General features: G+C 44.1%; 1 protein-coding gene across 2 annotated transcripts; it reads right to left on the bottom strand.

Moving 5' to 3' along the window:
* Positions 1-1,110: 1,110 nt before the first annotated feature.
* prkra (protein activator of interferon induced protein kinase EIF2AK2) lies at positions 1,111-11,791 on the bottom strand. 2 transcript variants are annotated; one of them, XM_033023864.1, is made up of 8 exons: positions 11,605-11,791; positions 10,297-10,466; positions 7,966-8,068; positions 7,675-7,753; positions 7,416-7,533; positions 6,040-6,161; positions 4,560-4,737; positions 1,111-3,923 (listed from the first exon to the last, which is right to left on the bottom strand). In XM_033023864.1, exons 1-8 carry the CDS (start codon positions 11,655-11,657, stop codon positions 3,766-3,768), a joined length of 981 nt encoding a protein of 326 aa, XP_032879755.1. In that variant the 5' UTR covers positions 11,658-11,791; the 3' UTR covers positions 1,111-3,765. The 2 variants fall into 2 exon arrangements, with proteins under 2 accessions (XP_032879755.1, XP_032879754.1); XM_033023863.1 differs by having other exon boundaries at positions 4,560-4,764; positions 11,605-11,790.
* Positions 11,792-13,863: the final 2,072 nt, after the last annotated feature.

Genomic DNA, 13,863 nt, shown 5'->3' with positions numbered 1-13,863 from the left:
GGGAGGGGGAGTTGAAGTGCTGAGCCACCGGGAGGTCAGGTAGGTTATTGCGGACTGAGCGGAGGTGTTCGGCGAAACGATCGCCCAACCTACGCTTGGTCTCACCGATGTAAATCAGCTGACATCTAGAGCAGCGGATGCAGTAGATGAGGTTGGAGGAGATACAGGTGAACCTTTGTCGCACCTGGAACGACTGCTTGGGACCTTGAATGGAGTCGAGGGGGGAGGTGAAGGGACAGGTGTTGCATTTCTTGCGGTTGCAACGGAAAGTGCCCGGGGAGGGGGTGGTGCGGGAGGGAAGGGAAGAATTGACGAGGGAGTTGCGGAGGGTGCGGTCTTTGAGGAAGGCAGACATGGGGGGAGATGGGAAGATGTGGCGAGTGGTGGGGTCACGTTGGAGGTGGCGGAAATGGCGGAGGATTATGTGTTGTATTTGCCGGCTGGTGGGGTGAAAGGTGAGGACCAGAGGGACTCTGCCCTTGTTGCGTGTGCGGGGATGGGGAGAGAGAGCAGTGTTACGGGGTATGGATGAGACCCTGGTGTGAGCCTCATCTATGGTGGCGGAGGGGAATCCCCGTTCCCTGAAGAACGAGGACATTTCCGATGCCCTGGTATGAAATGTCTCATCCTGGGAACAGATGCGGCGTAGGCGGAGGAATTGGGAGTAGGGGATGGAGTCTTTACAGGGGGCAGGGTGGGAAGACGTGTAGTCCAGATAGCCATGTGAGTCAGTGGGTTTGTAATGTATGTCGGTCAGGAGTCTGTCCCCTGCGATGGAGATGGTGAGGTCAAGGGTGGGAAGACATGTAGTCCAGATAGCCATGTGAGTCAGTGGGTTTGTAATGTATGTCATACAGTGTTCAAACACAGGTTGGCTGCATCTCCAACATCTGCCTTCCAGTAGGCAAATGAAAGGACAACATTCCTTGGGCCTTTCAGCTCAGGTTGGAAGAAATACTTTTCCCAGTATCCTATTCCTACATGTCAGGTACGTAGAGACCGAGCTGTATGAGCCAAGCAAATGGAGTGCTCAGGCATTTGAAAGTAAGAAATCAGATCCTGAGAGTACAGGACCCTATGTATTTATTGTAATGAGTTAACAATCTTTCATTGTGTCCAGCTTTTAATGTTTTTGAGGCATTCAAAATTACATTAACTGACTTTTTTTTCAGAGAGCAAGTTCCCTGCTGCATTTGTAACTCAGGCCATTTCGCGTGCAAAATAGGAACTGCGTGCCTCGATTTCGGGACCACCGTTTGTAAGCAAATTGAAAACTTTTACCAGTACATTCATCTTTACAGACTTCCTACAGAATTAACTCAGAGCAACTCAATGCAAACGATCTACAGATAAAGAATGTCACATTACTAGGCAATGGAAAACCTGAAAGCTGAGGTTCAGGCTTTGAAAATAAATCAAAGCTTCCAAATGGTTTTCTTGAGTCACGTATAGAGTAAATACTGAAAACATTAATCATTTACATAATTACAAATTATTCTGTAGTCTTAACAATGATACGTATCACTAACAGCAATTGTTTAATACAAAAGGTTAGAAAACAATATCACTCCACATTCCGTTCTCTAAGAATCAAACTCTGAACAGCCACCTAGGAGCGTTACAAGTCAAACAAAACAATTTACACGGGCCGAGGTGAGCTTTACTGTGGGTAGAAGTTGTAGAGGGCATCTGGTCATGATTGGGGGGGGGGGGGGATTTAAAGAATGTTAAGTCTGAAGAAGGGTCTTGACCGGAAACGTCATCCATCCACATACTCTAGAGATGCTGCCTGATCTGCTGAGTTACTTCAGCTCTTTATATCCTTTTAGGGAATGAGGGAAGATGTGTTACGCAAGGCTGCAAGACATGTCCAGCAGGTAAGGCTGTATTGATGCAGAGAGATAAGGACAATATTACAGATGGAAGACTTAGTGGTCATGGCTCTGTCCCGACAAAGACGGAGAAAGTGAGATGCCTGAAGTTGCAGAATTCAGTGTTGTGGCTGAAGTGTTTCAACAGGCACAGATGGAAAATGAGTTGCTATTCCTCAAGGTAGACACAAAATGCTGGAGTAACTCAGCGGGTCAGGTAACATCTCTGGAGAGAAGGAATGGGTGACGTTTCGGGTCAAGACCCTTCTTCGGACTTGCTATTCCTCAAGTGTATGGTTGGCCTTGTTATCAGGGAATAGGCCACACAGGTCAGGATGGGATGTGGAATTACCATGACACACAATAGGGAGATCCAAGGCACCCCTGACTCGAATGTAGGTGCTCCACAAAGAAGACACCCAAGTGTGGTTTGGTTTCTCTGTCCCGTAAATCCATGTTGTGAGCAATGTCATGCAATTCACACAATTAGAAGAAAGACAAGCGAAACACTGCTTCACGTGGAAGGACCTTTTGGACCTCCGGCTGGTGGTAAGGAAGAGAAAACAAAGGTAGTTGGAGGCTTTGGAGAGGATACATTAGAGGTTTACCACAACGCTGCCTGGATTAGAGGGTATTCGTTGTCAATAAAGGCGGGATTGTTTTCTCTGGAATGCCAGAGGTTTAAAGGTATAAAATTGAGAGGCAATGTTAGGATAAACAGTCTGATTTTTCCCAGGGTGGAAATGTCAAAGCCTATATGGCATAGTTTTAAAGTGAGGGGCAAAGTTTAAAGATGATGTGTGGAGCAATTTTATTTTATTTACACAGAATGGTGGGTGCCAGCTACTGGGGGTAGTGGTGGAAGCAGATACAATAGCAACATTGCAGAGGCATTTAAACAGGAACATGAACAGGCAAGGGATTATGAGATATGGACTATGTGGAGGCCGATGAGAGTGGCTGAATTTGTATCATATTCAGCACAGATGTAGTGGGCAGATTACTGTTCTATGTATGGAACCTTCCTTTGTGCCTGGGTGCTTGGGAACGTACTGCAAGGTCAGTTTTTTTTTCATTTACTGAGTGAACAGGCAATGGCCAGGATTTTATTAAAGGATGTTGTGCCGAAGGTAATTGAGAAAAGTTTAAAAACTGTAGCATGAAAACTGTCACGGCTCTTAAAGCAAATATTGGTATATTCTTCCCCATTTTCAACCAAGCACAAATTAATTACCTTTAAAAATCCTGGAAAATTTTTATACATATTTCCAAGTATAAATTGAAAGTTCTATTTACAAAAATATCCTGATAGTGTAGATAACACATTGTTCAACAACTATTTAGGCCTCAAGTTCATACATACCATTTTTAATCAAATCAGTTTTTCAGCTATATGCCATTTTTCTATAACTATTTTAAGTATGCTGATAACAACATAGTTCTCTTCAGTTCCCCATCTGAACTATGTTGCACAAGACACAGGGCTACATGGCAGGCTATAGTTAACTACAATTGACAACCTAATGTCTGTTTTGTGGCTTTTAAAAGTTCCAAATGTTTGATGGTTGAACAAATGAGACTAAATACACAAAGGAGTATTTGTGCATCTGATTATTTTATTTTTCAGAGAATAATCAGACCGTCATTCAATTTGGCTGTGCAGTAGAGCAAGGGTAGAAATTTAAAAATGAATTGCTCAAAACATTACTTCTATAAAGTACTTTGAAAAATCCTTTTATTATTTCAACGAATTAGACTTGATACCATTGAAACTTTGCACGTGTGCGTACACACAACCAAACTAGAAGCCGAGATTCGTTCGTGTAACTTACAAAAATACTTCTCTTTAGAATTGGTTACTTATTTTAGACTTCTCTGTGGATATATTTTTCTCTTAATTTCGTCCAGCCATAATCTTCACGTACTGGAGTGCGTTGTGAGCAGCCTCGTTGTGGGCATTACCACGGGAAATCCCTGTACCATGGCACACAGTAACTGGGAGTGTTGAGAGTTCAGCCAAACACTGATATTGACCATTCACAGTTAGTTCATCTGATGGGGGGGGGAAGAGAAAAAAATCCCAAGTGAATCAGTCTAAATAATTTATCCAACCTTTATATAGTAGACATTGTCAATGACATTATACTGCTAGTTCTGTAATCACAGTCAAATTAAAATAATGGTACAAAACTCACACTAAAATAAAGAACATTACTTTTTTGGTACATACATTTTCAAAAAAATATTTTATTGGATATGGATTAAAAAAAGGCACAGAGGAGTGGAAGCCGTAGAAATGGATGTAATTGCCACTTTTAAATGACATATTTGATCAGGTATATATAGAGGGGTTTAGAGGGCTATAGACAAAATGCAGGCAAATGGTTCAAGTCCCTAAGTGTAGGTCAAAGGGCTTGTGTCCATACTGTATAAATCTGCATCAATACATAAATGTAGCTATGAAAATACATTTGGGATATATAACATTTAGCCAACGTTTGAAGATGGAGATGACAGTCATTGTGCAGATAATGTACATCTTTTCAAAGCAATATTAGCACCAGTCCTAAACGCAGTGGTCAATCTAAAATTTTAGAAATAACGCTCATCACAATTGCTCTCGTTATTCCACTTATAATGCTTGTAAGCAAATAAACAATGACAAGAGCTCCTGTTTAATATACATACCTATATCAAGGTAGGTGACATCAAATCCTTGTTCTTCCACCACTTCCCCCAACATCTGGGTGTAGTCGGTGTTGGGAATGCTGAGTGGGCTTCTCTTCAGTTGGTTAATTTTTTCTCCAGGTGACCTCCTTACAAGGTCCCAGGTGCCCCTTGACCCGTTCCATTCATTTCCTGATTTCTGAGCACAATCATGCTTGAGGTTTGACTATTTGACATTTAATAGGATTAGCTGATTAGACTCGAGAGCAAAATTAAAGTGAAACATTTAGAATATAAAATTGTTTAATTCTATTTAGATTATTTTAGTCTGAATGCGTTGGTAAGAATATGAAATGAATTTCCTTCAGGTTAAAATAAATAAGGATTTAGTCTTTAGAGGCTGGGAGAAAGGGACTAAGTTACGTGGATTGATTTCAATGGAAAAGTTTGGATAAATACATTAATGTATCAATTGGAACAGTGGCTGATTTCAGAACCAGGTCATCTTATTTCTGTGAATTTATAAAAAATTTCAGTTTATCTCCCTAGAGATGAGAAAAGACCTGATAGCTAAACCCTTCCAAAAGACATACTCAAAAGCCTGAAGCCATCTAATTTAATTAGCATGGTTATTTTGGGCACCATGAACATTTTCTAGGGAAAATATGGAACTACACGACTTATGATTGAGTAGTAAAAATGAGCTAAATTGAAGACAAGTAGTTCTTTCTAAGGTTTGTACCAATGTTTGAATGTAAACTCAAGGAAGATACAATTAAAATTTAAAGGCTCATGGTATTAGAAGCTGTCTGTTTCTCTTTATGCTAAAAGTCCCTTCAGATACAAGACAAACAAGACTGGAATATGGAGCAAACAACCAAATGCTGTAGAAACTAGGCATGTTAAATATCTTCTTGAATCCACAGATGATGCTTGACCCACCAAGTTCCATCAACGATTTTGTTTTTGTCCCTTCAAGCTCCTTGCTTGAGATGATGATGTCGAAATGCTTGTGAATTCAGCTTGGAGAAATGCAACCATATCTTGTCAGATGACTGCAAACTGCTGTTTTGTTTCAATAAAACTGTTATTTTGGTACTCTCAGGAATGTACCATGCGCTTCAAGAATTGAGCGATTGGAGGGACTCAGCGAGTCAGGCAGTAGCAACGATCAACTATCCCTATACCTCCACCACTGCTACTGCCTGACCTGCAGAGTTTCTCAAACGGTATATTCCTTTGTTCCAGATTCAAGCATCTGCAATTTCTTGTCTCCATTTAACAACTGTTTATCCAACACTACTATTGTATTGATACTTAATTTTAAAGTGAATTTAAATGTTTATTCAATCAGCAGCATTACACACTAGGGAGTGAGAGAACAAGAGGTCCCAGTGTGGAGATTGCAAGCACCATATTGCCAGCCAGATGACCCTTTGGGATTTCCTAATGGCTGCGTAGTGGACATTGGCTCATTGCATCTCTCAAAATTTACTCTTACCAACGAAACGCCTTCAGTTTTAAATTCTTCTCCCCCATTCCAGCCTGTAGGAATATTCTGTAGCTTGGCAATCATCTTTGTTGCAGCTGCCCTTTTTGCTAATTTCTTTGAAGTACCAAAACCTGCAAAGTAATTCTGCTACTCAAGTTAAGCAGTTTAAAAAAAATCTAAGTACACAGAAATTGAAAAAGCTTAAACTTTTATTGCATATGAAAATTATTTATTTATCTATAATTTGCTTTAAATACTGCCTTTTATGTTGAAAATCAGGTTGTGAAAAGAGCCCAAAAAATTAAAGGGAAATGGAATATTCAAATTAGTAGAGAGGTGGGGAGTCTGTCTCCTCATTATCCCCTTGCCCCAAACAGTCTTGGATAAAATCCCTCCTCCTTAGATTGTGCATAATCCCGACTAATTAATATATGATTGGGCATGCCATCATCTAATGTTTCGCAGGAGTTTGAAACCCAATTTATATTTGAGGCATGTGTAGAAAGCAAGGACAGGCAAAAACTACGCATAAGGTGGCAATGGAAAGACTGAAGAACAGTTAACTCTTTCAAATAGAATTCTAACTACGTATGAAATGTACTCGTAGCTCATTATGAACCCATCACAAAATACTCGCGATTAATGTGGATATTTCAAATCATTAACTCCATATTCTAATCTAACTAAATACGGGTAATTCTGCAATACCGTGATTACGTTCCTGAGAAAGTTTGTGCGTTTTTGAGAAACTGTGTTTATATAAAAAATGTATTATAGAAAATCACATTATAACATCAATCTTGTCAAGAGGGAAAAGGGAGTTAGCTTTAGACATGCAATTTAAAAAAAAATCCCCACCCTCTCCACATTTTGAAAAATAAAGATCACTTTAAAGGCTATGTTTCTTTTTTTTACATTGATTAACAGAATATCATTGCATACGTGTCAATAGAAGTGATGACTTGTCAATTTCTTTAACTATCTGGCGTGAAACTGACAGATTACGTTCTTGAGAGACAATGGCGTATGATGGCTGCAGGGAAGATTACAGGGAAAGTTTTTTCCCCTCCAAGACAGCTTTTTATCTGCTTGTCAATTTTAAAAGTAACCTTTATAAGTGGTTCGCAATCGAAATCGCACTACAACCAATATGGCCCATGTAATACAAATACCATTCCCAGTTCAATCATATCCAATTTGCTTTAAGGAAACATACATTATCAGCCGAACTACCTGTAAACAATGTTAAATATCATAAAATAATGGCTTTGCACCAATCGTTTACATACTGCAAAAGATAAACTTTAAAGGCATGCTATCCTACACTAAAAGTTATGTAAAAATATCACTTGTAATTGGAAAGAAGATTCTGCCGAGGTTCCTACCTGTTTCTTCAAATGTTTCTACCTTGCAAACGATTGCAAACTCTCTCTTGTGAGGAGGCCCCAATTCTTCAGCAATGCTGTAATCTGGAAGTCTCCACCCTTTCTGTACCACCAGTTCCTAGTAAACTATATGTTAGCAATTGATCCACACAAATCTATAAAAAGCCCTAAGCATCTGTTATTATAATGAATTATAGAGATAAAAAATACAACTGCAAATTGAATAAAAGTAAAAGAAGAGGTCTATCCTCTGACTAACCTGAAGGGCACCAATGGGGTTGGGAGGATTTTGAGCTTGCTTCAGGGAAGTAATGGGTTCTGGATCTTGTAAAGCGTAGCTGGAAAGAGTGTAACATGTGTATTGCATAAAACATCCAGTCCAGGAACATAATTACTGTACTTCATTTTTAACATGTTGATCTCTTGTACTGTTAAGAGCAAAAACACTTCAATGAATAGAAATCAAGCTGCGTTTACAGCATGTTGCTAAATAGGTGTAAAGGTCATGCAAATTAAATATATAAGTTTATGAAATTAGCATCCTTCTCACCTTATACCATCGTATATTGTGTCCTGTGGACTTCCTCCGTTCAGAATATTAAGAACCGCTGCTGCTGCTTTGTGTTTTGCAGCCTTCTTGCTCTGACCCTGGCCTACAACCAAGGAAATCCCAATTACATCCTTTCTATGCACTTTTGATTCTACACATTAGACTGAACTCATACTAAAATTATACACCAATGCAACATTGAGTCATTGCTACATTCAGCTTTATGCAAAGGATGCAGATCCCATAAATCATTATTTAAACTTTTGGAACAATTTTGTGGTGATTGTGCACTGATCTATAGTTCATCCATTGATCTCTTAAATATCTAAAGAACTTCTCCGGATGCTCTGGTTTCCTCCCACACCACAATGGCGTGCAGGTTTGTAGGTAATTGGCTTCTGCAGATTATCCCTAGTGTGTAGGATAGTGTTAGTGTACGGGGTGATCGCTGGTCGGCACAGACTCGGTGGGCCGAAGAGCCTGTTTCCACACAGTAACTCTAAAGTCCAACTTTTCCAAAACACTCTGCATCCGAGTTCGCCATGTATTGCTTTAAGATTTGGTCAATCCAAGGTGCCAGACCTGTCAGAATTGAGGAAATTACTTTTGCTTCTCTGCAACAGTTTCTTCTAGTCAAATTCAATAGCCCTACCAGAAGTGCAGCATGTTAATTTTGCACGGGATCATTGGGCTGTTTGTGCCCGTACTCAGAAATCAATATTAGTTCCTGCTTAGGTGCCGGATCTAAAGAACCCGGCAGTAAACATGGTTACGTGGAGCCACAAGTTGCTGGAATCATGAATACCAGAAGTGTGCTGGAGGAACAGAGGGACAGACAACTTCTGAGGAGGTAAACAACATGCTGGAGTTACACAGTGGGTCAGGCAGCATCTCTAGAGAACATGGATAGGTGACAGTGCGGGGGAGGGGGCAGAATGAGGAGAGAGAAAGCCAGAAGGAAGGAGGTGCAGGACAAACCGGTAATAGGTGAGATGGGGACGGGGGTAGATAGGTAGAGGGTTGGCCCAAGGCATCATCTGTCCTGAAACATCAATGGACAGGTGATGTTTCAGGTTGGGAACCTGCAGGTTGATTTAGGTAGAGGGTGGTAAACCTGGCAAGTGATAGGTGGATACAGGTGAAGAGGAGGGGGGTTATTGGCAGATGGGTAAGTGGCAAAGGCTGGAGGTGAAAAGGAGACAAAAGGGTGTTAGATATGGAGAGGGGTGAAATGTAAAGACACAGGGAGGGATATAGGGTTGGAAGAGGGAGAAGCTTGTGGGCAACAGCTGGAGGGAGGGGAGGAGCAATTTATAGACATGGATGTTGGTTGATCATGGTTATCCAGAGCTGTAGGCAGATTTGGAGCTTCCTCCATTGTTCAGGCATTCCAAACTTCTGTCAAGTGAATGGAAAAGCTGTTAAAACAGAAAGCTATCATCTTTCCTCTTACTTACTATCAAGATGCATCACCTCATACTTCTCCCATGTCAAACTTTCCCATTGCACAAGGATATTATATTGCAAGGTAGAGCACACAAATAGGATTCTGTTGAGTTCTAGTTCAGTGCCTATGAAAACACTGGACAATGTTTGATCTCTATAGCAACTCAATCACAAATATGTAGATACAAGGACTGCAGATGCTAGTTTACAAAAAGAGATTGAAAGCTGGAGAAACTCAGCAGGCCAGGCAGCATCCTTGGAGAACATCGATGGGTGACTGAAACAGTCTGACGGGTCCCCACGGGGTGGGAGATTGCAACCTTCACGTGGTCCACCCTGTTTCGACTAATGCAATCAACTCAACGTGCACAAACGGAAGATCAAATAGAACAAGTTGTCCAACAACTTTAGGCTGTGCACGCCACACGAAAGAAGAAGAAGAAGGATCCCCACCTGAAATGTCACCTACATTCTCCAGAGATGCTGCCTGTCCCACTGAGTTACTCCAGATTCTTCCCAGTTGTTATCAGGCAACTGAACCGTCCTCTCACCAACTGGAGAGTGGTCCTGACCTCCCATTTACTTCATTGAAGACCCACAAACTATCTTTAATCAGACTTTTATCTTGGACTAAATGCTATTCCCTTTACCTGTACTGTGGACAGCTTGATTGTAATCACGTATAGTCTTTTCACTGACTAGATAGTACGCGACAAAAAGCTTTCCCTGTAACTCAACACATGACACAATAATAAACTAAACAGCATTGTGCGTCTTTTTTTTTCAAAATCAGAAAGATGCACGCAAGTAATGACTGATTTGGGTCAATTTTCTTTTCACATACAAGGAGAATTAGCAGCATGAAGTAAAGCAACAGTTACTGACCTTTGCAGCTCACTTCTCCCACGGTTGCTCTGAAGGTGAAGCTGGGCAGGTGAGCTTGACCCTCGGAATTCACAAGCTCATACTGAGGCGTTTTGCCATTCTTTGTGCAGTATTCTTGCAGCAAGCTGATCGGGGTCTTCCCAGGATTTGCTACAATCACCTGTTCCAAACTGAGAAGGGAACATTTTAAACAATGTGAAAGGTGGACGAAACAATAAATAAATATTAAAGCTAGTAAATATTAAAATTTGCTTTCGGAGCATGCAAAGCCAGGATTGACTTAGTAACATTCAAACAACTCATCCCGTGGCCGTGGAACAGAATTAAAACTACCAGCACAAGTGATGAAGACTAGACATTAAAACATTAAACACCAAATTGCAAAAATGCAGTTACTGTACAAGATAAGCAAACATTAACAAGGTGTCAAATTGAAGTCGTCATTTTATTGAAGTCAGTGTTGGCACACAGGCAGCAATGCATCGCTCCAGGGGAGGTAGTGTGGGGCACACAGGTAGCAATGCATCGCTCCAGGGGGTGGTACAGCAATGCATAGCTGCAGGGGAGGTGGTACAACGAAGTATCATTCCAGCGGAGGTGGAACATCGCTCTATGGGGGGGGGGGGGTACAATGATGCATCACTCTAGGGGGGGGTGGTACAATGATGCATCGCTTTATGGGGGGGGGGGGGTACAATGATGCATCGCTCTATGGGGGGGGGGGTACAATGATGCATCGCTCTATGGGGGGGTACAATGATGCATCGCTCTATGGGGGGGGGGTACAATGATGCATTGCTCTATGGGGGGGGTACAATGATGCATCGCTCTATGGGGGGGGGGGTACAATGATGCATGGCTGCAGGGGGGGTACAACGATGCATCGCTCTATGGGGGGGGGTACAATGATGCATGGCTGCAGGGGGGGGGTACAATGATGCATGGCTGCAGGGGGGGTACAACGATGCATCGCTCTACGGGGGAGGGTACAATGATGCATGGCTGCAGGGGGGGGGGGGGTACAACGATGCATGGCTGTAGGGGGGGGGGGGTTACAATGATGCATGGCTGCAGGGGGGGGGTACAATGATGCATGGCTGCAGGGGGGGGGGGGTACAATGATGCATCGCTCTATGGGGGGGGGTACAACGATGCATGGCTGCAGAGGGGGGGGGGGTACAACGATGCATGGCTGCAGAGGGGGGGGTGTACAACGATGCATGGCTGCAGAGGGGGGGGGTACAACGATGCATGGCTGATGGGGAAGCAGCGCGGAACACTCGCTCCCGGATGAGCGCAACCACTTACCCGGTGCATCCAGAGCTCCTTTTGGACGCGGCTGTAAACCTCTCCTCAGACATGCTGCTTCCCAGCGTTAGGATTGTAGCCGCGCGGAAAAGGTGCTCTGTGTCCCCGGGTTTGGAACGATCCCCTCGCCGGCGCCCTCGGCCTCGGCCCAGTCCGTCTGCTTCCGGCGGAAAGGAAGGAGCGGGGAGGGGCCTCCGCGGCGGCGCATGCGCCGAGCTCCGACTGAGGGTGGCTGCGCGGGGGCTGATGGGAAGCTTACAGCCATGGTGACGTGAAGCTTGGTGAGTGAGGCCAGTGACGTGAGGCCGCCGTGATGACGTGTGCTCATGGTGACGTAAGGCCGCCGTGGTGACTTGATGCCATGGTGACGTGAGGCCGCCTGGTGACGTGAGGCCGTGGTGACGTGAGGCCGCCTGGTGACGTGAGGCCGTGGTGACGTGAGGCCGCGGTGACGTGAGGCCGCCTGGTGACGTGAGGCCGCCTGGTGACGTGAGGCCGCCTGGTGACGTGAGGCCGCCTGGTGACGTGATGCCGTGGTGACGTGAGGCCGCCTGGTGACGTGAGGCCGCCTGGTGACGTGAGGCCGCCTGGTGACGTGAGGCCGCCTGGTGACGTGATGCCGTGGTGACGTGATGCCGTGGTGACGTGAGGCCGCGGTGACGTGATGCCGCGGTGACGTGATGCCGTGGTGACGTGAGGCCGTGGTGACGTGAGGCCGTGGTGACGTGCGGCCATGGTGACCTGGCTACCTTGGTGGCCGTGGCGCCGCCGTGGTGACGTGGCTGCCGCGGTGACGTGGTGAGGGCCAGCTTCACGATGCCTTCACGGCCGTCATTAAATATGTCACAATGGCTGCTGATGACGTTCCAGTAGGGCCATGGAGCACGTCACCATGGCCGCACGTCACGACCGCCGCGTCCCCAGGCAATGCCTTCCCGCCGAAGCAAGTCGCCCCTTTTCCCATCACACTCTCCCAAGCAAAGCACCTCTTTCCCCGCCAGACTCTCCCAAGCAAGGTGCCTTCTCTCCCTCCTCCCCTCTCTACCATTCCCATAAACTGGACAAGGCCTCCTCCACTCCCCTTGCAACTCCCTTTTCTCCAATCTTCCTTTACCGAACTATCTGCCAAATTAATTCCCCCTCTCCCCCCAAACTGAATCTCCTCAGGAACATATCCCAGGTCCTTTAAGATGCAATCCATCAAGTCCATACAGATTCCACCTCCTTCAGAAGTGGTTTCCATGTCCCAAGAATCTCCCTCCTGCACCACCTCTCCAGACACACATGTATATACTCCAAATTGTACATTCATTGGTCTGTGGCCCAGAGAGTAACCCAGATATTATCTTATTTGATGTCCCTTTCCTCCTTTAGATTTTTGTTTTTGGGGTATGGCGTGGGATGGAATAATTGGAGTACTCTCCAAGAACAGCATCTAGGCGTGAAAGGTTGAATGGCATTTTCATTAACTGTCTCTTCTAATCTGTAAATTAGACCCTTACAATTTATAAAAGTCAATTTGTGCATTCTGGAATCACTCTATGTTCAAAGAACTAAGTGGAGAGCTGGTAACATCAATCCTTTTCCTGGAATCAACTGTTTCTAACTCAAGCCTCCAGTCCCAACAGCATCCTTGAAAATCTTTTCTGCACCCTCTATAACTTAATCACATCCTTCCAATAGTAGGTGATCAGAACAGCACACAAGATTCCAGGTGCATTCTCACCAACGTCTTGTACAGCTGGTACATGATGTGCCAACTCTTGGACTTAATGTCTCGACCGATGAAGGCAAGCATGTCTCGCATCTTATTCACCACCCTCTATACCTGTATACCACTTTCAGAGTACTATGTACTTGTACCCCTAGGTCTGTAGTACAACTTTCTGTGGGGCGCTGGCATTCACTGTTCATAGTTAAATTCCATCTGCCATTTCTTTGCTCACCAGTATAGATGGGACATGTTGGTCAGCGTGGGCAAGTTGAGCCAAAGGATATGTTTCCACGCTGTATGACTATGACTTCCCAGATGATCTTGTAACCATAGACAACCATCTTCACTGTCCACTACACCACCAGTGTTGATTCATTCACAAACTTACCAATTATGCCACCTACATTCTCATCCATATCTATATTACTAAAACTCTGTTCTTGACCGGTTTTGGCTTTCTGTGCTGCGGTTTCCGAGAGTACGCCGCCACCTACGGCCGTCATTTTTGGCCACCTCGCTCAGAGCCCCCCTCCGCCGCATGTGTG

Source organism: Amblyraja radiata, chromosome 7 (assembly GCF_010909765.2).
Source record: "Amblyraja radiata isolate CabotCenter1 chromosome 7, sAmbRad1.1.pri, whole genome shotgun sequence".
Taxonomy (NCBI): domain Eukaryota; kingdom Metazoa; phylum Chordata; class Chondrichthyes; order Rajiformes; family Rajidae; genus Amblyraja; species Amblyraja radiata.
The sequence above is the reverse complement of the archived record's forward strand: the minus strand, read 5'-3'. Positions and strand labels throughout refer to the sequence as shown.

Excerpts from the sequence above, each read along its gene's own strand:
- prkra (XM_033023863.1), bottom strand. The coding sequence starts at position 11,657 with ATGTCTGAGGAGAGGTTTACAGCCGCGTCCAAAAGGAGCTCTGGATGC. Across the intron at positions 7,754-7,965 it reads ACAATATACGATGGTATAAG|CTACGCTTTACAAGATCCAG; the intron begins GTGAGAAGGATG and ends CACTCTTTCCAG. Across the intron at positions 7,534-7,674 it reads ACCCCATTGGTGCCCTTCAG|GAACTGGTGGTACAGAAAGG; the intron begins GTTAGTCAGAGG and ends ATAGTTTACTAG.